The sequence below is a fragment of the Sus scrofa genome, chromosome 2 (assembly GCF_054392235.1).
Source record: "Sus scrofa isolate SSC_HxYL_T2T_F1_AM1 chromosome 2, Sscrofa_HxYL_maternal_Yorkshire_Landrace_v2.0, whole genome shotgun sequence".
Taxonomy (NCBI): domain Eukaryota; kingdom Metazoa; phylum Chordata; class Mammalia; order Artiodactyla; family Suidae; genus Sus; species Sus scrofa.
Window position 1 is genome coordinate 11,060,156 of NC_139384.1, and position 23,119 is coordinate 11,083,274.

The 23,119-nt window shown below is 39.0% G+C and overlaps 1 protein-coding gene and 1 pseudogene across 3 annotated transcripts in view; both read right to left on the bottom strand.

Annotated features, from left to right (window-relative positions):
* Nucleotides 1-1,939: 1,939 nt before the first annotated feature.
* On the bottom strand, nt 1,940-2,385 carry LOC106509339 (single-stranded DNA-binding protein, mitochondrial pseudogene; annotated as a pseudogene).
* Nucleotides 2,386-10,770: 8,385 nt separating this feature from the next.
* The window catches only part of LOC146405093 (membrane-spanning 4-domains subfamily A member 12-like), a 28,626-nt gene continuing 16,277 nt past the window's right edge, over nt 10,771-23,119 (bottom strand). For 2 of the 3 annotated variants that reach the window (XM_085011004.1, XM_085011005.1), the window contains 3 exons: nt 21,348-21,467; nt 19,860-19,980; nt 10,771-10,971 (listed from right to left, as the gene is read on the bottom strand). In XM_085011004.1, the coding sequence (XP_084867130.1) occupies nt 10,937-10,971; nt 19,860-19,980; nt 21,348-21,467 (276 nt within the window). In that variant the 3' untranslated portion in view covers nt 10,771-10,936. The remainder of the gene's footprint in view (nt 10,972-19,859; nt 19,981-21,347; nt 21,468-23,119) is intronic. The other variant, XM_085011006.1, reaches the window with a different exon arrangement.

Sequence of the window (23,119 nt, forward strand, 5' to 3'; positions counted from 1 at the left end):
ACCTGTTATTCGAGAAATTGCCTTCCCTGTTCAAATTGCTTGTAATAATCCTCAAAATGTTAAACATGAGGTATCATGTAACCTAAGTGAAATGAAAATACACGTCCACACACAAACATATTTAGGAATGTTCATAGCAGCACAATTCATAATTGTCAAAGAGTGGAAACAATATTTATTAAGACACTTGTGAGGGATGCAAGCGGGCAGGCAAGGAGGCTTTGCCTCGAGGATTAGGGGGGCTACAGTTTTACAATCCAAGGAAAGTGGGGAGGGGGAAAAGACCACCTCTTCCTTATTCAAGCAGACACCAGGCTTGCGTCACTAGCTCCTCCTGTAGGACTAGGACTATCATGGCTATTGTTCAAATCAGCAGAAGGGTGGTAAAAATTGTTAAAATATATTGAATCATCTCAGGTTTCTGTATAATGAGGGTCTACTACTTTGGAATGTCATCTCTCCCTTAAATTCCTATCCTTGGTCCTAAGCATCATTATCTTATTGAACTTGAATGCAGGTCCCGTTTGCCTTTCACTTAAGGACTTAATGATCTGAAGCATAGCTCACGCTTTTACTTTTGGTTTATAGTTAAGCAAGTCTGCTTCATTCTACAAAGTTCCATGTTCAGATGTCTTTTCTTGAGCAATTATTAATTTACAGTGATCTCCCAAAGTTCCCTAGGTATTGGGACTTCTACAACTCCCTGTGTAATTATCCTACTCCAACCCTTTCAGTATCAGATCCCAGCCACAGTTTTGATGTACATTGCAGTTGTGACAATGCTGGATCCTTTACCTCACTGTGCCTGCTGGGGATCCAACCTGCATCCTGATGCTGCAGAGATGCTGCCAATCCCATTGCACCACAGTGGGAACTCTGCAATGTAACTTGTTCTTTTTCTTTTCTTTTCTTTTCTTTTCTTTTTTTTTTTTTTTTAGGGCTGCACCCGTGGCATATGGTGGTTTCCAGACTAGGGGTGGAATCAGAGCTGTAGCCACTGGCCTACGCCACAGCAAAACAGGATCCAAACCATGTCTGTGACCTACACCACAGCTTATGGCAACGCTGGATACCCACTGAGCAAGGCCAGGGACCAAACCCGCATCCTCATGGATCATATTTGCGTTCATTAATCACTGAGCCATGATGGGAACTCCCACAATGTAACTTCTTAAAAGAACAGTATCCTTTCACAGCTCTGTAGGGGGTCATGGTGACTGGCTGCTCACTTTGTGTGTCCTTACCTGGACTGTGTATCCTTGGTGACCTTTATGTTGTCAATAAAAAATTGGTCAGTTGATCTAAGAAAGAATTGGAAAATTTTCTTGGAGCCAAATCTGAGGATTATAACCTGGGAAGAGCATTTCAGAAAACTCTGAGAATTGTTCCGCCTGTTAAAATTTGAGACACAGTTTATATAATTTTTTTTGAGACAGAGGTCTGTACATCAAATGATGTATTATTGACTGTTTGCACAATCCAGATCTACGCATAGTACTGGTGGGTCAGGTGACCCCTTATAAGATCCAGGAATGAATGTCATCTTTAAGGAGTTGTCTTTTTTTTTTTTTTTTTTTTTCCAAGGCTTCACTTGCTGCATATGGAAGTTCCTAGGCTAGGGGTCGAATCGGAGCTGCAGCTGCCGGCCTACACCACAGTCACAGCCACACCGGATCCTTAACCCACTGAGAGAGGCCGGGGATCAAGTTCGCATCCTCATGGATACTAGTCGGGTTCTCAATTCCCTGAGCCACAAGGGGAACTCCAGGAGTTGTCTCTCTCTCTCTCACTCTCTCTCTCTCTCTCTCTCTCTCTCTCTCTCTATATATATATATATATATATATATGAGTATTGTAATTCTTGTCCTTAGAAGATATAAAGACTATCATGATTTGGAAATGAGACTGTATCAAACTATGGCCAAAGAAGAACTGTCCATTCTATGCCTTCTCTTTCACCTGGTCACTCAGAAATATAATGTTATCAGCTATAATCATTGTTGCTTGTGGTCTCACATTATTTTAATCCATGCATTCACCATAGTCTACTTTCCTTTCCATGTAAACTCAAGACCCTTTTTCATATCTTGGTATGCCTCATCTCGGCGGCCTGGTCGGAATACTGAAATTCTGTGCCATGCTGTCTTTGGACTGACATCACCCATTTGGTATGCTTCAGTTCCCCCCATCACCACATCTCATTTGTTGCTAGAGAAAACATTGTGGCTGGATTTTTTCCTTCCACCTGCCTCATGACAGGGTCTGACCTACTTGACCAAGTAACTGCACACAATTCAGAGATCTTTCAAGAACCAAACTGCCAGCTAGTTCGGATTCATGTCTTACAAACTGATGAAGCACCTGAAATACAGGTCTTCGAAGCATGGCTTCTATTTTCTTTTCTTACAATCTAACCTTTAGTCTTTTCCCCTGACTGTGTGGATGTCTCTCAAAGGTGACGCCCCGGATCAGCAAGGTAAAGGGCCTGGGAGGCGGGACGATACCGCAGAGTCCTCCTTGTCAGTGAGAAGAGCCGGCACCCACTCAGCACCACCTCCGAAGCCACGCAGGGCCATCTGCACGCCTAACAAGACTCGTGTGCTGTGCACTCTCTTCCTGCGTCCCTTAAAGCCCTCGCCCAGGCAGCCTCAGGAGTTGTCTTGTTGCTGTTAGGAGAATGCTGCTTTTTATGGTTGAGCAGGTGTGCTGGCCGATGGCGGAGGTCTGACTGATGCAGAATGCACACACACAAAGCACAATGGGGGAGAGGGGAGGCCAAAGAGCAGAGAAGAATTTTTATGTTTAATTTTTTCTTATAAAGTCATAAAGTGTTTATGTCTTGCCATAAAATACGACTTTTATTTCACAATGTAAAATATCAGAATGTCATTTTAATGTGCGATCCTTTGTCTCAAAGATGTATTTGACTATGCCTTCGTCTTCTAACAGGCCGAACAGTTCTCAGAGCTTTCTGAGAATCTGCTTCCTGGGTTATAGTTCTCAGTTTGGCTCAAACATACTTCCCCCTTTTTTTTTCTTCTTGATAGTAAACTGAATTTTTGTTGACTATAGTTTCCAGCGAGTAAGAAAACAAGTTCTGGAGTTCCCATCGTGGCGCAGTGGTTAACGAATCCGACTAGGAACCATGAGGTTGCGGGTTCGGTCCCTGCACTTACTCAGTGGGTTAACGATCCGGCGTTGCCGCGAGCTGTGGTGTAGGTTGCAGACGCGGCTTGGATCCTGCGTTGCTGTGGCTCTGGCGTAGGCCGGTGGCTACGGCTCCGATTCAACCCCTGGCCTGGGAACCTCCATGTGCCGCGGGAGCGGCCCAAGAAATAGCAACAACAACAACAATAAAAGACAAAAAGACAAAAAAAAAAAAAAAGAAAAAAGAAAAGTTCTGGGGATGAACTAGGATGGCTAGTTCAAAAATTTATATTGCATTGGTGTAGACGGATGCAAGTTCTGCTTCGCTGATGCCTCCAGTTTCATCTTAGATCTTTGACATAAGTGACTCCATTTTGTTGTGCACAGCCACAGGAACTTGGGATCTGAGCTGCTGTCTGTGGCCTATGCCACAGCTTCCAGTAATGCCGGATCCTTTAACCCACTGACAGAGGCCAGGGATTGAGCCTGAGTCCTCATGGATACTAGTTCATTACCACTGAGCCACAACAGGAATTCTCTGCCAGAACTTTTCTTAATAAATGAAAGGTGGGTATTTCTGGGTAATCACTCTAGCCTCCTTACCTCTGAAGGGATTATCCTAAAGTGTGTTTCGTTTCTCACTTGGAAAGTCCTCAAAAAGATTGAGCCCCTGTTCCCTGTAACAGGAACCCACTAAGTAATGCATACTTTATTGGCTTTCCTCTTTTCTTGTATCACTTTTCCATTCTGTTACAATATCCAAATCCTCATGTCAGCGCCTGCTCTTGAGGGGACGGAAAATAAGACACCCATTTGTTCGGTTGAAGTAACTGCTAAGACTAAGAATATGAGGCTTGAAAGATTTCAGTAGATTATAAAGACTGTATGTCTAATTTAATCCTCCTTAGCCCCAAATGATGCTCACGTCCCTTCTACAGCATCCTTGTCAGTGCTAAACACTTCTGGGAATAGAGAACTCGTTACTTTAATTCTCCTGTTGAGGAGAAGCAGTGAATGGGTTATCTTCCCTTCGTGACCTAGAGAGAAGTGAGTATCCCCCCAAGATGCAGTCTCTTCACAGTGACCCCAGTCCTTCCGGGCATGCTGATGGCTTATGCAAACTTTGGTGCATTATTGTATCACTTGGGGTCCCAGCAGAAAACAGAAGGCAGTCATAAAGTGTTTAACTAAAGGAAGATTAATGAAAGAAATATTTACAGAAAACATGGGCAGGTCATGGGAACCCAAAGGGGTGTGGACACGTGTGGGAACCAGTTTACAGGGAGAAGCCATTACTTCCCCTAAGCCTTAAAGGGGTGAGTGACAGGAACCATACTCCTGCAGCAATTAAGAGCTGTAGCCAAGGACTCAGGATGCTTAATAGGACCTGAGGCCCTGGATAGAGGAAATCAGCTACTGCCAAAGCCATAACCACAAAAGGGGACTTTTCTCTCCTGACTTCCAATTTCACCGGTGGAACACCACCGGAAGGATAAGACAGGGAGAGTAGATGATACAGTCTGCATGGGTTAGCCTCCAGGGGTCCAGAGCTGGCGGGGAAGGGCTGTATTTTACCTGCCTCTCCAGACCTCCCCTCCATCCTTCTGCAGTATATTGTGTCCCAGAGGGCTGATCTTTATATGTATTTCATTAACTGGAACACTTGCCCTCCCACCCCAGCTGGTTGCAAACAACAGAAACCCAGCTGGAAGACCGTAGGAGAGAAAGGACAAATGATTTATTCTCTCGGTTTCCCCCCAGTGATGTTGCCAAGGATTGGCAGGTCCCTTGACCAAAGGTCTTAACTCCCATCAAAGTGGGCTTCTCTGTATGGTTCTGTCTCCTGAGGTCTGGGGAACCTCTCCTTTCACTTGCCTCTTCAGGCTTAGAGGATTACAATTTGCTTCTGCTCTTAACAAATTTGGGATATTATTCTATCACTTGTGGTTTCTCTACATCCTGCCCACATTTTGCAAAATGCCCCTGTATTAACTGTCCCTAAGATTTGACCAGCCTGACCAGTTACCTGATAGCTGTAAGGGCAGAACACGGGTCTGGATGAGCAAGTAGAGCCTTGTCTTTCTCTTGGGTCTCCCTCAGCCTGTCTCAAATGGAGACAAACATGCTACCCATGACGCTGTTTTATATTTCAAGGAAGAAATTGGAGTCCTGTTTATGCAAATCAATACATAGTCCCCAATAAATCCATGATAGTGATCCTCTTTGGGAGAAGGTTTGGCTCATGGAAAGTTCAGGACAACTGCATGAATGTGTTTTTTTTTTTCCTATTGAAGGGATACAGTTTTTCCAATTTCTCTTTGGAAAAAAAGAGTGAGTAAAATCTTCAACTCAACCAAACAATTAAGAATTGTTTTTCCATCATTAGAGCAAATTCTTTTCTCTTTTGTGGAGAAATCCTTGGGAATTGAGAGCTGGGAGTGGGGAATCCATGAGGCTGCTACAATGTCAGTAGAGATGTTGGTCTTTTTTTTTTTTTTTTCTTTGGTCTTGCTTGTGGCATGTGGAAGTTCTTGGGTCAGGGACTGAACCTGTGCCACAGTAGTGACCTAAGCTGCTGCAGTAATAATGGCAGATCTTTAACCTACTGCACCTCTAGAGAACTCCAGAGGGAGTTCCAATTATGGCTCAGTGGGTTAAGGACCTGATGTTGTCTCCGTAAGAATGCAGGGTTCATCCCTGGCCTCACTCAGTGAGTCAAGGGTCCCATGCTACCATTGCTGTGGCTATGGTGTAGGCCTCAGCTGTAGTTCCAATTCGTCCCCTAGCCTGGGATCTTCCATATGCTGCAGGTATGGCCCTTAACAAAAAAAGTCCTGATATTTTGGTCTTCTTGCATCATATCTGCAGGGCAAGGTTTTCCAAGAAAAAAACATTGAGGAGAACCAGGATGTACAAAAGTAAATTGGTTAAGTTTATATATTTCCAGAATTCTCAAATATAAAGGCCTGGAGTCTCCTGCCCCCAAAATAAATGCAAGAGTTTCTAAGGCTGAATCAGTGTAGTTGCAAACGGTATCAGTTCCTCAAGATCCAGATGGATTTATGAAGGATGAAGAAGAAAACACTTCCTTTAGAAGGCTTCCTTTGAACTAGATTGATGGTCCATCCTTGGAGGCCATGAAAGAATAAAGGCTGTAAAATCTCTTGAAATAGCTAAGCTCCATTTCTATTGGCTTCCAGAAACTATTTCAGAATAGTTTATATATACAAATATAAGGTAAAGGCTTTCAAAAACCCTAAGAAGAAAAATAATAAGGAATTATATAAGAAAATCTCTTTGTGCTTGGATAAAATTAAAATAGAGGCTCTGTAGTCACTGTTTACAAAGAGAGCCAAATAGTGAATTCTATTCTGGTGTTTGTACAACTATGCTAAGTAGACTAAAAAATTAGTTGTCATATGACTGAATCTTATGATTTTCTATTTGGAAAGTATATTTCTCAAGTGGAAAACTAAATAATAAAGGTGTATATTTAAAAAAAAATTATACTTGGAAATTGTAAAATGAAATAACGTATAAATACTGTATGGAATAAAAGTTTAAAGAGGGTTCAGTTTTTTAAAGTGTAAACCCCTTTTTTGTCTAGCAGTTTTTTTTTAATGAGAAAAAGAGACAATTTAGCACTGTGTATAATGGCCTCACATTCTCTGTCTAGTTGTAAGATGACAAAAGTTTGGAACTTGGCAATAGGCTAGCAATTAGCAGTCATAAACATGAGGATAAAAAAAGAAGACAAATACATACAGGTGACTACAGTATACTCTCTATTTTTGGTTATCGAAAGCAATTTTATTACATGAAATTAATCTCAAATATTGAGTTATATAGCCAGCTCAATTTTTCATGTTCTTGAACACAGTGATGGGCTTTCTCTTGCTCTCTCCATTCCCAAAGAAAGTCTTAATTTAAAATGCTTTCCTTCCTGTAGATTAATTCCTTCCTTGTATATGTGTACAGGAAACTTCTCATGTTCATTGCTTAGTTGTCTCTGGGGAATCCACATATTCCTGTGGCTTCTAAAAGCTCGGTCTCTATTTATTGCATTTTTCATATGTTGACATTTCTGCAATGATTCACTTAGAGCTGGGAAGCTCAGTGTTTACACTATGGAGGGGAAATTATTGTATATCTAGTGTGACAAACAACTCTTCTTTGAAAGTCAAGGACTGTGCACCAGAACATTGTGTTAAAAATACTGGTTAGAAAATGAGCTTAGCTAAGGCCACAGAAGATCAAGTGTTGTACATAAAACTTAAATAGTAATCCTTATAAAGGTCAAAATAATAGCAATAAGGAGTTCCCATTGTGGCACAGTGGAAACAAATCTGCCTAGTATCCATGAAGATGTGGGTTTGATCCCTGGCCTCGCTCACTGGGTCAAGGGCCCAGAGTTGCCGTGAGCTGTGGTGTAGTTCGCAGATGTGGCTTGGATCCCACATTGCTGTGGTTGTGGTATAGGCCGGAAGCTGTAGCTCCACTGTGACCCCTAGCCTGGGAACTTTCATATGCCGTGGGTGCAGCCCTTAAAAAAAAAAAAAAAGAATAGCAATAAGTTAGAGAGTAGAGTCTTCGATCCATTGCGTTATATTAAAATTTTGAGCGATATATTTATAAGAACACCTAGAACTTATTTCGTCTAGCCCTCTCACTTTACACTTGACATAACTAACACTCAGAGAAGGGCAGCGACTTGCTTACCACATACAGCTAGTTAGTGGCAGAACCAAGACTGTCTGACTATCTTCCAGCCAAGAGTAATACTTTCATTGTACTATAAAGGGCAAAAAAAAAAAAAAAGTTATAATAAAGTATCTATTTCATTGTGTAAAATTTCAGGACTGAAGATGTTAGAAGACAATAGTTAGATGTCTGTATATTATTGTAATAATAAGTTTGGATTTAAAAGGAGAAAATCAGAAGCCATCTGTACAAGAAATATATACACACATGAGAAGCAGAGGCATGAGTAAGAATTACTACTGTAAATAATAAAGAATAGAATAAAGTAATAAAAGAACAGAGTTTTTAGTCTACAATAGGAGAAAGTTGGATAAAGTGTTAATCTGTGTATGCAGATCAGGCCAAGGCCAATGACAGCATGTCGAAGTAGAGAAAGTAAGAAATATTTTCATAATTAACCAGGGAAAATACAGTGTTAATTCCCTGTGTTATGACATGGGATGGGGAAGTGGAAAATATCCCAAAAATGTATGCACTATAAGAGATGCCACCATACACTGAGACATATGTTCATATGATGATCTTAACATGATCTTGGGTGTTGTCATCGTCAAAAAACAATGGGGTATCAAGGATGGGTTGGAAGCCATATTGGTTATAAAAGCAGCTTGGGAGAAGTTGTACAGTGAACATCCATGGATTAGCATCAGAGGAAAACTGGAAAACAAGAGCACACCCCCAAATATATAGTTTCAGCATGCAATGTTCACAACTGTTCATACTATAAAATGTTAAAATATACATATTTGAAGAGACTGTCTTTTTTCCATTGTATATTCTTGCCTCCTTTGTCATAGATTAATTAAACATAAGAGCATGGGTTTTATATCCTGTTACATTGATCTGTCTTTTTTTTTTTCTTTTTAGGGCCACACCCACAGCATATGGAGGTTTCCAGGCTAGGGGTCAATGCCAGATCTGCACTGCATCTGCAACCTACACCACAGCTCATGGCAATGCCAGATCCTTAACCCACTGAGCAAGTCCAGGGATCAAATCTGCATCCTCATAGATACTAGTCAGATTCGTTTCTGCTGAGCCATGATGGAACTCCAATCTGTCTGTTTTTGTGCCAGTACCATGCTGTGTTGATTACTATAGCTTTGTAGTATAGTCTGAAATCAGGGAGGATAATCCCTCTAGTTCTGTTCTGTCTCAAAATCGTTTTGGCTATTGTTTTTTTCCATACAAACTGTAAAATTATTTGTTTTAGTTTAGTGAAAAATGCCATTGGTATTTTGATAGGGATTGTATTGGATATGAACTATTTTAAAGAGGACTTTTTTCTTTTAAGACTTCTACTGGCCACAATAGTGTGCTACTCAATTCTGAGCAGTTCTCTTAGGCATTTGTGGCCTCTTTTGTAATTTGGCCTCATTGTCCTACAGACCTTCAACTGGCAGTGTTTTGTTAAAGGCTTTGCTATGCATTATGCTCCATGCTTCATTTCTTAGGAAGCTTGAGCCTTCCCATCTCATCTCTCTCTAGTGTCCAGTTTTGGGGTCTGCTGGCTGTGGTGGCATCCTTTTTTTCTACCTCTTTAAAATTCTGAACTCCAGAGGTGGTCCATGGCCCCTCTACATGGTCACATAGCCATGCCTTCTCTTAGCATTGCTAGCTCTTGCTCCATAGGTTCTGGGGCAGACCAGAAAGTCATAGGTCTCAAAGACTGTCACTGGGGAGTGAGATTCTTCCTGAAGACACCCACCAACTTTACAGCTATATCTCTTCTCCCTCATCTTCAGAGAGTAGACACATTCAAATGCCACACTCTCACTGTAGGATGCTGAGGTGAGAGGGTAACCTCTCTTCATAAACCTGACAGCCTCCAGAAAAGTGGGGGTGGAGGGGGTGAGTATAGTGTCCATTAGTGTAAAGGCACCAGTATTAGTCTTCTAGGGCTGATGCAACAAAGCATCACAGACAGCGTGGTTTAGAACAACAGAAGTTTATTGTCTTACTGTTCTGAAGGCCAAAAGTCCAAAGTCAAGGTCATTGTCCTCTGAAATCTGTAGGAGAAGGATTCTCCCTTGCCTCTTCCTAGCTTCTGATGATTTTCTGGCAATCTTTGGTATTTCATAGCTTGTAGATGCATCGCTCCAGTCCCCTGTTTTCACATGATGCTTCCCCATGTGTCTTCACATAGTCTTCCTTGTGTGTATGTCAGTGTCCAAATTTCCCTCTTTCTCGGAACACCAGTCACATCAGAATAGGGGCCACCCTAATGACCTCATTTTAACTTGGTTACTTCTATGAAGACCCCATTTCCAAATAAGGTCCCATTATGAGATACTGGGGATTAGGACTCTAACATAGCTTTTTGGGGGGATACAATTCAACCCATAACAGCACCTCTCAGCAAGCCCTCAACTGATTTTGGGGGCTTAGAATGTTGAGTACATCTTCTGCCTTCAGAAGTGGACCCTGATTACCAAGTCTTGAAAGACAGGAAAAATTCCTCCTATATTATCATGCTACAGATATAATGATAAGAGCTAATAAATGATAAATAATAATAATTTACTGAGGGCTTATCATAAACTAGGAGCTACTGTAAATCCTCTTAATGATGCATTGTCATTTAATCCTTGCAGCTACTCTTTGGGCTAGGGAACATTATTTCTGTTTTACAGGTGGGAAAATAAAAGCATGGAGATCAAGAGTCTTGCTATTGCTCCATCAACATTATGCCTGCTTCCAAAGTTAGAGTATTTCCTTCTTTCAGATGAAGTCCCTTCACTCGGGCCAATCTCCTCCAACTTGAGATAAACTGGACTTTCAACATTACTTTCCTACATTCCCCAGACTGGCTATATTTGTCCATGTCAACTCAGGTTGGGTTTTATGAAAGGAAGAGTTACCTTGTGGTCAAATTGCACCCTTTATTGAAGAAGTAGGGAAAAGGAGTACTGGAAAAGACTTCATTAGAATGCATTTTCCGTGAGACCTCTTGAAAAAAAATTATGGAGTTCTTCACTAATTCACAATTAATCTTTTCTTGACTGGAGTCACACTGGTTCTTTGCAAATTACGAAGAGACAGGGGGTTCCGAAGATGAGTAACCTGGGGTGAGTTGAGTAACAGCAAATTGCTCATTATTATACTCTAAAATAAGAGCCTTGTCCTTAGCCACTGAGTCAAAACAAAACAATAGCAACAAACAAACAAACAAACAAACATGTAAATCTAGAATGTGGCCAGTTAAAACCAAGCCCAGAAAGTGGCATCTACTCTGTCCTGGGGAAGAGTCAAATGCACATAAGACCTATAGCCCATCAGAAAACCAGAGGTTTCAATGAACTACAACAACCATATTAAACTAAAATATTACTCTTTGTAAAATGACTTTAACCTTCAGCTGGACTCTGGTGGGTCCTGAGATTCCTTCTGGGTCCTTTCCTTCATTGTTCTGGGTCAGAGGGAGAAAGAGCTGAATAACCAATGGAGTAGAGAACTATCTGGCTCAGATTAGAGGATTTCGGGGAGTTACTGCAGAAGCCATTCTAATGGGAATAGTGTTATTATTTTTTTTTCTAAGTAAAATTCTTGTGTTTTTGCTTTTTTGTATTTTAAGTTTGTAGTAGAATATTGTGTTATATATATTCACACAGACACAAAACCCTGAAAATACATGAGTATTTTGAATGGTTCTATAATCCAGTGAAATACAGGTCAGTACTTAAAGCTATGCTCAATAGTTTGAGCAGTACTGGAGTTAGAAATAAAGGATAAGCAGTTTATGAAACTAATCTAAGACCTTAGTTTTCTAGCAACACTGAGTGTGAAACTAATATACAAAATATTAATAAACATCCTAGATACCTTTCAAGTTTATCATCTTCTCTTTATTCTCTGTTGTTTAAATTTAGACAGTCATTGTTTGGCTATATAATGTGGCCTCTGTTGGTGCAACCACCTAATTATCCTTGTCTCTAGCCTTGTTCTTCCCTGATTCTATCTCTATTCTTCTGATGAATGGCTCCTTCAAAATCACCCTACTACACATTTATCTACATTCTTTATGGCCATCCCATCCCCTTTGCCATTACTCAGCTCAGAGATGGGCTGGCCTAAGGCAACTGGGTCAATGGGAGGTAAAGAGAGACTTCCTTTTGGCTTCTGAGAAAGGGAAGCCAGTTTCTTCTTCTGGATGTGAACCAGGAACTATGCCAACCTAGCCATCTTATGGCCTTAGAAGAAAGCTGAAGGTTGCAGAGGAAGACAGAAAGAATCTGGGTCACTGATAACATCACTGAGCTGTTGGCTAAATCAATTGATCTCTCCTGAGTGTGGACTTGCTGTCGTAAGAGAAGACACATTTTCTGATTTATAAAGCAGTTTGAGTTGAGGGAGCTGTTTTTGTTGTAGACAATATTCTCATGGAAATAATTATATAACCATAAAGTGTTTTTTTTTTTTTTTGTTTTTTTTTTTTGTCTTTTTGTCTTTTTGTCTTTTTGCCCTTTCTTGGGCCGCTCCTGCAGCATGTGGAGGTTCCCAGGCTAGGGGTCTAATTGGAGCTGTAGCCACAGGCCTACGCCATGGCCACAGCAATGCAAGATCCGAGCCACATCTGTGACCTACACCACAGCTCACAGCAAGGCCTGATCCTTAACCCACTGAGCAAGGCCAGGGACTGAACCCGCAACCTCATGGTTCCTAGTCAGATTTGTTAACCACTGTGCCATGATGGGAACTCCAAGAGCTGATATCTTTATCTTGCCAGATCTTAGAGGAAAAGTATTCAGTATCTCTTCATCCAGTATGATGTTAATTGCGGATCTTTCCACAACTAAATGCTGCTCTTTAGGTTGAGAATGTTCTCTACCAGTCTTAGTTTGCTGAATGATTTTGTCATGAAATGGGTATTGGAATTTGTTAAATGCTTTTTCTATGTCTATTGAGATGATCTTTTCTGTCTTTTATTCTGTTAGTATGGTGTGTTACCCTGATTTTCATACCCTAATTGGTCATAATGTACAATAATTTTTCTTTCTTTCTTTCTTTTTTTTTTAAGGGCTGCTCCCACAGCATATGGAAGTTCCTAGGCTAGGGGATGAATTGGAGCTGCAGCTGCCAACCTACGCCACAGGCACAGCTGTATCTCTGAACTACACTACAGTTTATGGCAACACCAGATCCTTAACCCACTGAGTGGGGCCAGGAATTGAACCCATGTACTCCTGGATACTAGTTGGGTTTGCTACTGCTGAGCCATGACGGGAATTCTTGTAGTACTTTGTGTAGTTGCTGGATTCCATTTGCTAGCATTTTTTTTTTAGGTTTTCATATCTATATTCATAATGGATATCAGTCTATAGATTTATTTTGGTTGTCATTCGGTATCAGGGCAATCCTAACCTCGCAGAACGAGTTAGCAAATATCATCTCCTCTTCTATTTTTTGGAAGAATTTGTGAAAGATTAGTGTTAATTTTCTAAATATTTGGTACAATTCACAATGTAGCCAGCTGGGATTGAGTTATCCTTTATGGAATTTTTTTGATTATTAATTCAATCTCTTGTACTGAGTCTATTCAGATTTTTATTACTTCTTGAATCAGTTTCAATATTGTGTTTCTAGGAATTTGTTGGCATATGATTATTCCTGTTAGTCATATCCCCTCTTTCATTTCATTAATTTTCATTTCATTTAGTTCTGTCCAGATATATACCCAGGAATGGGATTGCTGGATCGTATGGTAGCTCTATATTTAGTTTTCTGAGGAAATGCCATACTGTTTTCCATAGCGGTTGTACTAATTTTCTATTCTTTATTTCATTATTTTACTAATTCAAGTCTTCTCTCTTTTTTTCTAGGTTAACATATCTAAAGATTTGTCTTTTATTTATTTTTTGGTGCTTTTCAATAGAATCAACTTTGGTTTAATTGTTTTCCTGCTATTTTTCTATTCTTTTTATATCTTTTTAAGAATTAAAGTATTGTTGATTTACAACATTGTGTCAATTCCTGCTGTACAGAGAAGTGACCGAGTCATACATATATACATTCCCTTTCTTATATCATCTTCCATCAATGGTCTATCCCACAAGACTGGATATAGTTCCCTGTGCTATAGAGCAGGACCTCATTGCTTATCCATTCCAAATGTAATAGTTTGCATCTACTAACCACAAATCCCCAGTCCATCCCACTCCTTCCTTCCTCCTCCTTGGCAACCACAAGTCTGTTCTCTATGTCTGTGAGTCTGTTTCTATTTTGTAGACAGGTTCATTTGTGCCATATTTTAGATTTCCCATATAAGTGATATCATATGGCATTTTCTTTCTCTTTCTGACTTACTTCACTTAGTATGAAAATCTCAGTTGCATCCATGTTGCCGCAAATGGCATTATCTCTTTTTTATGGCTGGGTAGTATTCCATCATATATATGTATTACATCTTCTTAACACATTCATCGGTTGATGGACATTTTCTCCACTCTAGTCTATCATTTTCATTCTTCTCAATTTGGGTTTGGTTTTCTCTTCTATTCTAGTTTGTTAAGGTGGAAAGTCAGGGTTTTGATTTGAGATATTTCTTCTTTTTTAAAATATATTATTTACAGCTCTAAATTTCCCTCCAAACACTACTTTAGATGAATCCAATAAGTCTTGGTATGTTATGTGTTTGTTTTTATTCATCTTAAAATGTTTCCTATTTTCCTTTTGATTTCTCCTTCGACCTTTGGTAATTTAGGAATGCACAGTTGGGAGTTCCTGTTGTGGCTCAGTGGTTAACAAATTCGACTAGGAACCATGAGGTTGTGGGTTCAGTCCCTGGCCTTGCTCAGTGGGTTAAGGATCTGGTGTTGCTGTGAGCTATGGTGTAGGTCGCAGATGCGGCTCAGATCCCGAGTTGCTGTGGTTCTGGCATAGGCCTGTGGCTACAGCTCCGATTAGACCCCTAGCCTGGGAACCTCCATATGCCATGGGAGCAGCCCAAGAAAGAGCAAAAAGACAAAAAAAAAAAAAAAAAAAAGGAATGCGCAGTTTCACTTCTGCATATTTGTAATATTTTCAAATTTCTTTCTTGATTTCTAATTTAATTCTGTTGTGCACAGAGAGCATATTTTGTAAGATTTTATTTTTAGGTATTGTTTTATACCTAAAAATAGTCTATCCTGAGAATATGCTATGTGCACTTGAGGGGAATGTGTCCTCTGCAGCCATTGGATGGACTGTTGTATAGACATTTTTCAGGTATAGTTGGTAAATAATGTTGTTCAAGAATCCTGTGTCTTATTTTCTGCTGCATAGTTGTTCTGGTTTATCCAAATTATTTAATGTGGGATATTGAAGTTTCCAACTATTATTTTTAAAATTTTGTGTTTCTCTTGTCTAATCTGTCAGTTTTTGCTTCATGTAGTTTGGGACTCTGTTGTTCGGTGCATACATACTTGTAATTGCCATGTGCTCCTAATGGATTAACCTTTTTATCATTATAACAATGTTCTTTATCTCAGGTAAAAATTTTTGTCTTAAAGTCTGTTTTGTCTGACATTATTATAGCCACTTCACCTCTCTTTTGGTTTCTGTATGTATGATATCCATTTTCCATATTTACATTCAACCTATTTGTGACTTGAACTTAAAGTGTCTCGTATACAGCATTTAATTGGAGCAAATTTTAAAAATCCATTTTGCCAATCTCTGCCTTGTGATTGAAGTGTTTAATTTACGTAAATTTAATGTAGTTGCAGATGAGATAGGATTTATGTGTGCCATTTTGTAGTTAGTTTTCTACATCCTGTGTCTTTTTTATTCTTCTATTTGTCCATTATTCCCCCTTTTCTGTTAAAGTTTAATTATACTTTTACTTCTTTTAGTATATTATTTTTTAACTATTTTCTTAGTGATTATCTGGAAATTATAGTTAACATCTTAATTTATAACAATCTCACTCAGATTATACTAATTTCAATAGTACATAAAAATTTGCCCCACAGAGTTTTGTTCTCCACCTTTGTGCTTTTATTGCCGTAAAAGTTACATCTTTATATCCTATAAACAGTTTTATAACTATGAGTTTTATTTTGTTTTTATTTTGATTTGTTTTTAAACTTTATTATTATTTTAAAAATGAAGTATAGTTGAATTACAAAATTGTGTTAGTTTGAGGTATATGGCAAAGTGAGTCATATATTTTTTTTCAGATTCTTTTCCATTATAGGTTATTAAAAGATATGGAATATACTTCTCTGTGGTATACAGTAGGTCTTTGTTATTTACCTATTTTATGCATAATAGTGTGTATATATTAATCCAAAACTCCTAATTTATCCATCTCCACTTTTCCCTTTGGTAACCATAAGTTTGTTTTCTATGTCTGTTAGTCTGTTTCTGTTTTGTAGATAAGTTCATTTGTATTAATTTTTTAGATTCCAAATATAAGCAGTATAATACCATATTTGTCTTTCTTTACAAGTTTCTTCTTAATCAAATAGAAGAAAAGGGTTTCAAACAAAAATACATTTATACTTAATTTATATTTTCCTATGTATTTTTTTTTTGTCTTTTTTTTTGCCTTTTCTAGGGCTGCTTCCTGTGGCATATGGAGGTTCCCAGGCTAGGGGTCTAATCAGAGCTGTAGCTGCTGGCCTACACCAGAGCCACAGTAATGTGGGATCTGAGTGGTGTCTGTGACCTACACCATAGCTCACAGCAATGCCAGATCCTTAACCCACCAAGCAAGGCCAGGGACTGAACCCGCAACCTCATGGTTCCTACTCGGATTCGTTCACCACTGTGCCATCATGGGAACTCCTATGTAGTTATTTTTAATGATGATCTCTATTTCTTCGTATCAATTCTATTTACTCTCTAGTGTCCTTTCCTTTCAGTCTGAAGGACTAACTCTAGAATTCCCTATAGGGTATGTCTGCTGTAGTGACACATTCTCAGTTTTACTTATCTGAGAATGATGTAATTTCAGCTTTATTTTCAAAGGATAGCTTTGCTGGGTATATAATTCTCAGCTGACAGTATTTTTCTTTCAGGGTTTTGAAGGGGTTATCTCACCCAGTCTCCTGGACTTAATGGTTTCTGATGAGAAATAAGCTGCTGGTTTAATTTAAGATCCCCTTTTACAGGATAAATTCCTTGTCTCTTGCTGATTTCAAGATTTTTGTCTTTGTCTTTTGGCATTTTGTTTATGATGTGTCTAGGTTTGAATCTCTTAATTTATCCTATTTGGAGTTTTTTGAGCTCCTTGAATTAATGTTTCTCATAACGTTTTTGAGGTTTTCATCTAAGATATTTTCAAAAACTCTTTGTATGTATTGTTTTCCCTCTCCCCTTTCCTTTTGTGACTCTCATTAAGCACATTTTGGTATAATTTATTGTGTTTCAAAAGTGTCTGAAGTTGTACCCATTTTTCCTTTGTTCTCACTCTATTTCACAGTCTAGATAATTTCAGTTGACCTATCTTTAAGTGTGTAGATTATTTCTTCTGTCAGATTAAATATTGTGTTGAGTTCCTTGAGTGAAATTTTCATTTTGGTTATTGTCATTTTCTGCTCTAGAATTCCTATTGGGACCTTATTGTTTATTTCTTTTCTTTTCTTTTTAATTGAAGTATGGTTGGTTTACCATGTTGTATTAGTTTCAGGTGTACAGCAAAGTTATTCATTAGACATGTATATGTATATTTATATGTATATATATTCTTTTTCAGATTATTTTCAATTATAGGTTATTACAAGATATTCAATATAATTCAACATGGAGATGACTATTCTGGGAGTTTTAGGTGTCATGTCTTATGTTTAAGTCTTTAAGCCATTTTGAGTTTACTTTTGTGTATGATGTGAGGACATGTTCTAACATCATTGACTTCACTAATTTACTGGTTTTTTAAAATAATTTCTATGTCTTTATTGATATTCTCTTTATCATGAGACATTGTTCTTATACGTTACTTGAGATTTTTTAGACACGCTTTATTTAGCTCTTTGAACATACTTATAAAAGGCCATTTAAAGTTTTTTTTTTTCCCCTCTGGTAAGTTCAACATCTAGGCTTCCTCAGATACTCTATTAATTGCTTTTCTCCCTGTGATTAGGCCATACTTTTCTGTTTCTTTTCATACCTCATAATTTCTTTTGCTAAAAACTGGCTATTTAAAATAATATAATGTGGTACTGTTGGAAATCAGATCCTCTCATGTTGTTGTTTTTGTTATTTCGTTTAATGGCTTTCCTGAACCAATTGTGTAAAGTATTCATATTTTTCATGTGTGGGAATTGATGTCTCTGCTCTCTTGGCTTAAGTGGTCACTAAATGATTAGATATACTTACTTAACTGCCCTCAACTAATATATTTCTTAGTGTTTGTTGAGAAGCTGTGTATATGTGCACATGCATGCTTGTGTGTGTGTTGGGGTAAGTCTTTAAAGCCCTTGGAGACAGTTTGCCTCTCTGCTTTAGCCACCGCTTCCTGCTTGCAGATAGCCGCAGATCAGCCAGAGGTGGGAGATTAAGGCATTCTCAAGTTTTTCCTTGCATATATACATCCCTGCTTATGCACATGGCCTTTATGATTTCCATGTATTATCATAGTTTCAAAGTTCCCTATGGACATTGCACTCCTCAGTTTTTTCCATTAAGTTTTTTTTTTTGTCACCCTTTTGTTTTTCTCAACTGTCATTCTCGATTTAGGCAGACATGATGTTAAATGCCACTGACAGTTCTAGAATATCAGGAAAAAAGCTGTTCACAGTGACTGAGCTTTGACTGAGGTCAGTTAAGAAAAGCCTTGCCAGTAGGGATTTCCAGGGAGCTGCCAAACAAGTCAATAACAATTCTCTGAGAATAGGGATTTTTGGGGAACTCCAGTTCCATTGCCTGGCTTTTGCAATTATTAGGTTGCTGTTTTCCACAAGTACTGTACTTTTAAGTTTTTTTCATGTAAAAACTACCATGGAGGAGTTCCCTGGTAGCCTAGAGGTTAAGGAGCCTGCAGTAGCTCAGGTCGCTGCTGTGGGGTTCAATCCCTGGCCTGAGAACTACCACATACTGTGGGCATGGCCAAAAAAAAAAAGCTACCATGGAAATGGGACAAGGAGGATGGAAATAGGGCAAATTACAACACAACAAAGCTCAATCTTCTTACCAAGATTCAGCCAGTCTTCATGAAAAAGTGCTTTTGGATTATTGCAAAATTTTTTTTTGTCTTTTTAGGGCCACACCCACAGCATATGGATGTTCCCAGGCTAGGGGTCCAATCAGAGCTGTAGCTTCCAGCCTATGCCACAGCCACAGCAATGCCAGATCTGAGCCATGTCTGTGACCTACACCATATCTCATGGCACTGCTGGATCCTTAACCCACTGAGCGAGGCCAGGGATCAAACCCACATCCTCATGGATACTAGTCAGGTTCATTACCTGCTGAGCCACGATGGGAGCTCTGGATTATTGTAAGTTTTGACTAATTTCCAGAGTTCTGAAAAAGTTGATTTTGACAACTTCATTTATTTTTATCAAATAATGGATTTTTAGAGATCTTTATTCTTTTATTCCAGAAGTAGTCTCTTAAGTGTCCTCTAAATCTTCATTTTCTGAAGGCATCTGAAGATCTCAAACTTGGGAAACCAAGATTTCATAACTGATTTGAATCTCAGAGTCTATGGAATTCAGTGTCCCTATATTACTTCATGGTATGACCTATGAAACCACTTCAGTCTATCTGTTTCTTCTATTAACCTCCTTGGAGATGCAAGTCTGAAAAACAGCATTCTCCCACAGAACTTTGCCTAAGACAAGCTGGTTGACTTCAGTTTTGCACAGTATGAAGCAAGAGACATTTTAGCATATTTTTAGCTGCCCTTGACCACAGTTTAGAAGCAACACTTTTATTCCTCAATTCTAGCTAAACTTTAGTCCCTCAGAGAAGGTTCTTGACAGAAGCTGCTTTATCGTGATCTGTCAGCCAGAAACAAAATTACTTACTCTCTTCACTGGTTTCTGGATGGTATAATGCTTTCACAATCCAGGAGAGAGTTATGGAGACAGTGATCAGTTCTGTGATGGCACTGAAGAGTAAATATTGTAAAATCATACTACCAGCTAACTGAATTAAAAAGAAAAGAAATATTCCTCATGTTAATTAAACATTTAGAAACTGTATAAGAAGAACATTTAGGAAAAAGCGTAAATATCATTCATCCTATCAGTCTCACACAACCGATTTTTGTGGGGGATTTTTCGTAACACCAAAATATGTTTGAAATTTAAGACTTCCATGTGTATCACGCATTATGTTAAACTCTCTAATTCTAGAGGCAACCCTATAAGTTGGATGCTTTTATTTCTATTTTACACATGAAAAGTAGACTGAAAAGAAGAGGATGGCCTATAGTGTCATGTACCATACTGGACACCCATCTTTTTATCTCTTACACTCTCTCTTTTGGTGAGAATGTCCACATGATCTGGGTTTTATGTTTTTCCATCAATGTCTGTGTGATTTCATGTTTTCTTTTATATCATGAACATTATCACATGTCTTAGGTGGAACCATTCTCCCTCTCTTTCGTCATTTCTACCATGGCCCCAAGTAGGATTTTCTGCTCTCTTAGAAATAGGTAAAGATTGGGTTTTGATGCTTTTCAATGCTGTTCACTTACAATTCCCCATGTGAGAAGCAGGGATTTATCTGGTGATTTTTGAGAGAAGGAACTCAGCTCCTTCTGGGTTCTCTCTCTCTTTTTTCTTTCCAGAGTGATTTGTGTTTACGTGTACACATTCTTTTTCTCAACATCTGGTCCTCGTCTAGGGCCAGTGCATGGAGGTCTGTGGTCTACCTGTAACTAGCAGGTTGAGTTTAGTTCATGAAGGGAGGTATCAGTAGGTCAGTAGGCACATCTGGCCAAAGATTTAAAACTCATTCTCCAACCATATAATCAACGATAAAGTGGATAGTTCTTTCTCCATCTAATTGATTCTTGTGTCTTGGCTCTGTTGGTTCTGAACATGAGAGGAGAAGAGAGGATGGCTATTCACTGGCTTCCTCTACTGGTTTCCTAGGGCTGCTGTAAACAAGTATCACAACAAGGGGCCTTAACACAAATGAAGTGTATTGTCTCACAGTCCTGGAGGGTAAAAGTCCAAAAGGACTGTGTTGGCCAGACAATATTCCTGCAAAGCCTGTAGGGGAGGACTCTTTCCTGTCTCTTACAGCTCTGGGAGCCTCAGGTGTTCCCCTTTCTCCGAGGTTTCTAATGCTTCCAAATTTTGGAAGAAAACTGATTTTTAAAAAAAATATTTCCTTGGCAAAAATTTGGAGGAAATACACTTTGTTTTTACAGTTCTCTGCCAAAGATGTTTGACAACTTGTTGCCCTTTCCATACCTTGCACATCGCAACCTACATCATTCACCATAGCTTTTTCACCTATCTCTAAAATTTTGATCAGTTATTATTAAACTTGGTACTTACATGTGACCAAACATATTCATTCTTTTCTGAGCTATAAGTGAAACATGCAATCAGTAATATAAGTGCTCCAATTGCAGAAAAGCAGGCACTCAGGATGTTCATAACAATGGCAGAAATAAGCTGTAAAAGACGTACAAAGAAACTGGTCAGGGCCAGCATAAACAAGATTCTGATGAAGCAAGCAGTCTGTAGTATTGGCCAGAACATTCAAGTTGAAATTTTTAATCTTATTTTCTGGAATTTTACAGTGACTGATATCAGACTCTGCCTTAAATTTGTCCAGAACCTAATTAGTAAAAACATTTTCTTTTTCAGATAAGTTATTTGTATATTCATTCAACAAATAACATATAGGACCCATAACCTGGGAAATTCTATATGCCATGGGTGTAGCCCTAAAAAACCCCCCAAAACAAAAACAAAAACCAAAAAACAAATAATTATATAGTGCTTACAACAGGCTAAATATTGTGCTAGGGATTAAAAACTCAGACTTCAACTGGAGAATCTTACAATCCAGTGGGGGAGACAATATGACAAACAAACAATTTCATTTAATGAAATCAATAAATGTCATGACATGGATGAGCTTCAAGTCTAGGATCTGTCATTGTCATTTCTCTTTCAGTAATGTCACTTTACTACTTCAAACTTTTCCATGCTTCCCAACCTCTCCCAAGAGAGCATCCAGACTCTTTTGAATGGCACTGAGGAGAGAGGCTGTGGCCCTTTATGAAGGCACTGCATGTATTTTGTATATACCTGTGGAGATAGTTACATGTATTTTTTATGTGTGTGTGTGTGAAGATAGTTACATTGTAAAGATTAAAAAAAAGTAATGGAAAGAAGGATGTGCTTTGATGCCAGTTGAGTAAAGGACTGAAGTAGACATAATAAGTTTTGGTTGCCCAGCAGGCATCCCCTTTCCTACTCTGAGAGCTCTTCTCATTGGTTTAGTCATTATGAAAGATGTTTACCAAACTTCTACGAACGTCAGAGGAAGGTCCTTCCTCTCTTCAATTTCTAAGAACCAAGGTCAGGCCATGGCCCATGAAATTCTCCTCCTAAGGATTGTAAATCTTGAGCAAGTAACTTAAAGATGAACAAAAGGGAGTTCCCGTCATGGCTCAGTGGTTAATGAATCTGACTAGGAACCATGAGGTTGTGGGTTCGATCCCTGGTTGCTGTTGCTCAGTGGGTTGAGGATCCAGGGTTGCTGTGAGCTGTGGTGTAGGTCGCAGACATGGCTTGGATCCCTCGTTTCTGTGGCTCTGGCATAGGCCAGTGGCTACAGCTCTGATTAGACCCCTAGCCTGGGAACCTCCATATGCCATGGGTATGGCCCTAAAAGGACAAAAGACAAAAAAAAAAAATGAGCAAAAGAATGGAATTCATTCCTATGAGAGACGCTATGATGTTATGCAAGGCAATGGGGGCCTTGGGTGCCAGATGAATGACACTAACAACTGACAGGATACTCCTTTTTGCTAGAAGACAGCTATTGGACTTCAACGCTCCCTGTTGCTGGTTCTCTGGAATTTCCCCAGATCCTGTTTATTTTCTAAGCCTGGTCCTTCACCTCCTGTAGATGGTGTGAAACTGGCATCTTCTCGATATTTCCTGTTTTACCTTGAGATAGCCAGATGCAGTTCACAGTGGTGGATAAAATTAAGAAAGTGGATCATGGGAAAGAGAACCATGTACACACAAGTTCAGAAGCATGAGAAAGCAGGCCTTCAGGAAAACTCCTGGCATTTGGTGTGGCTGAAACG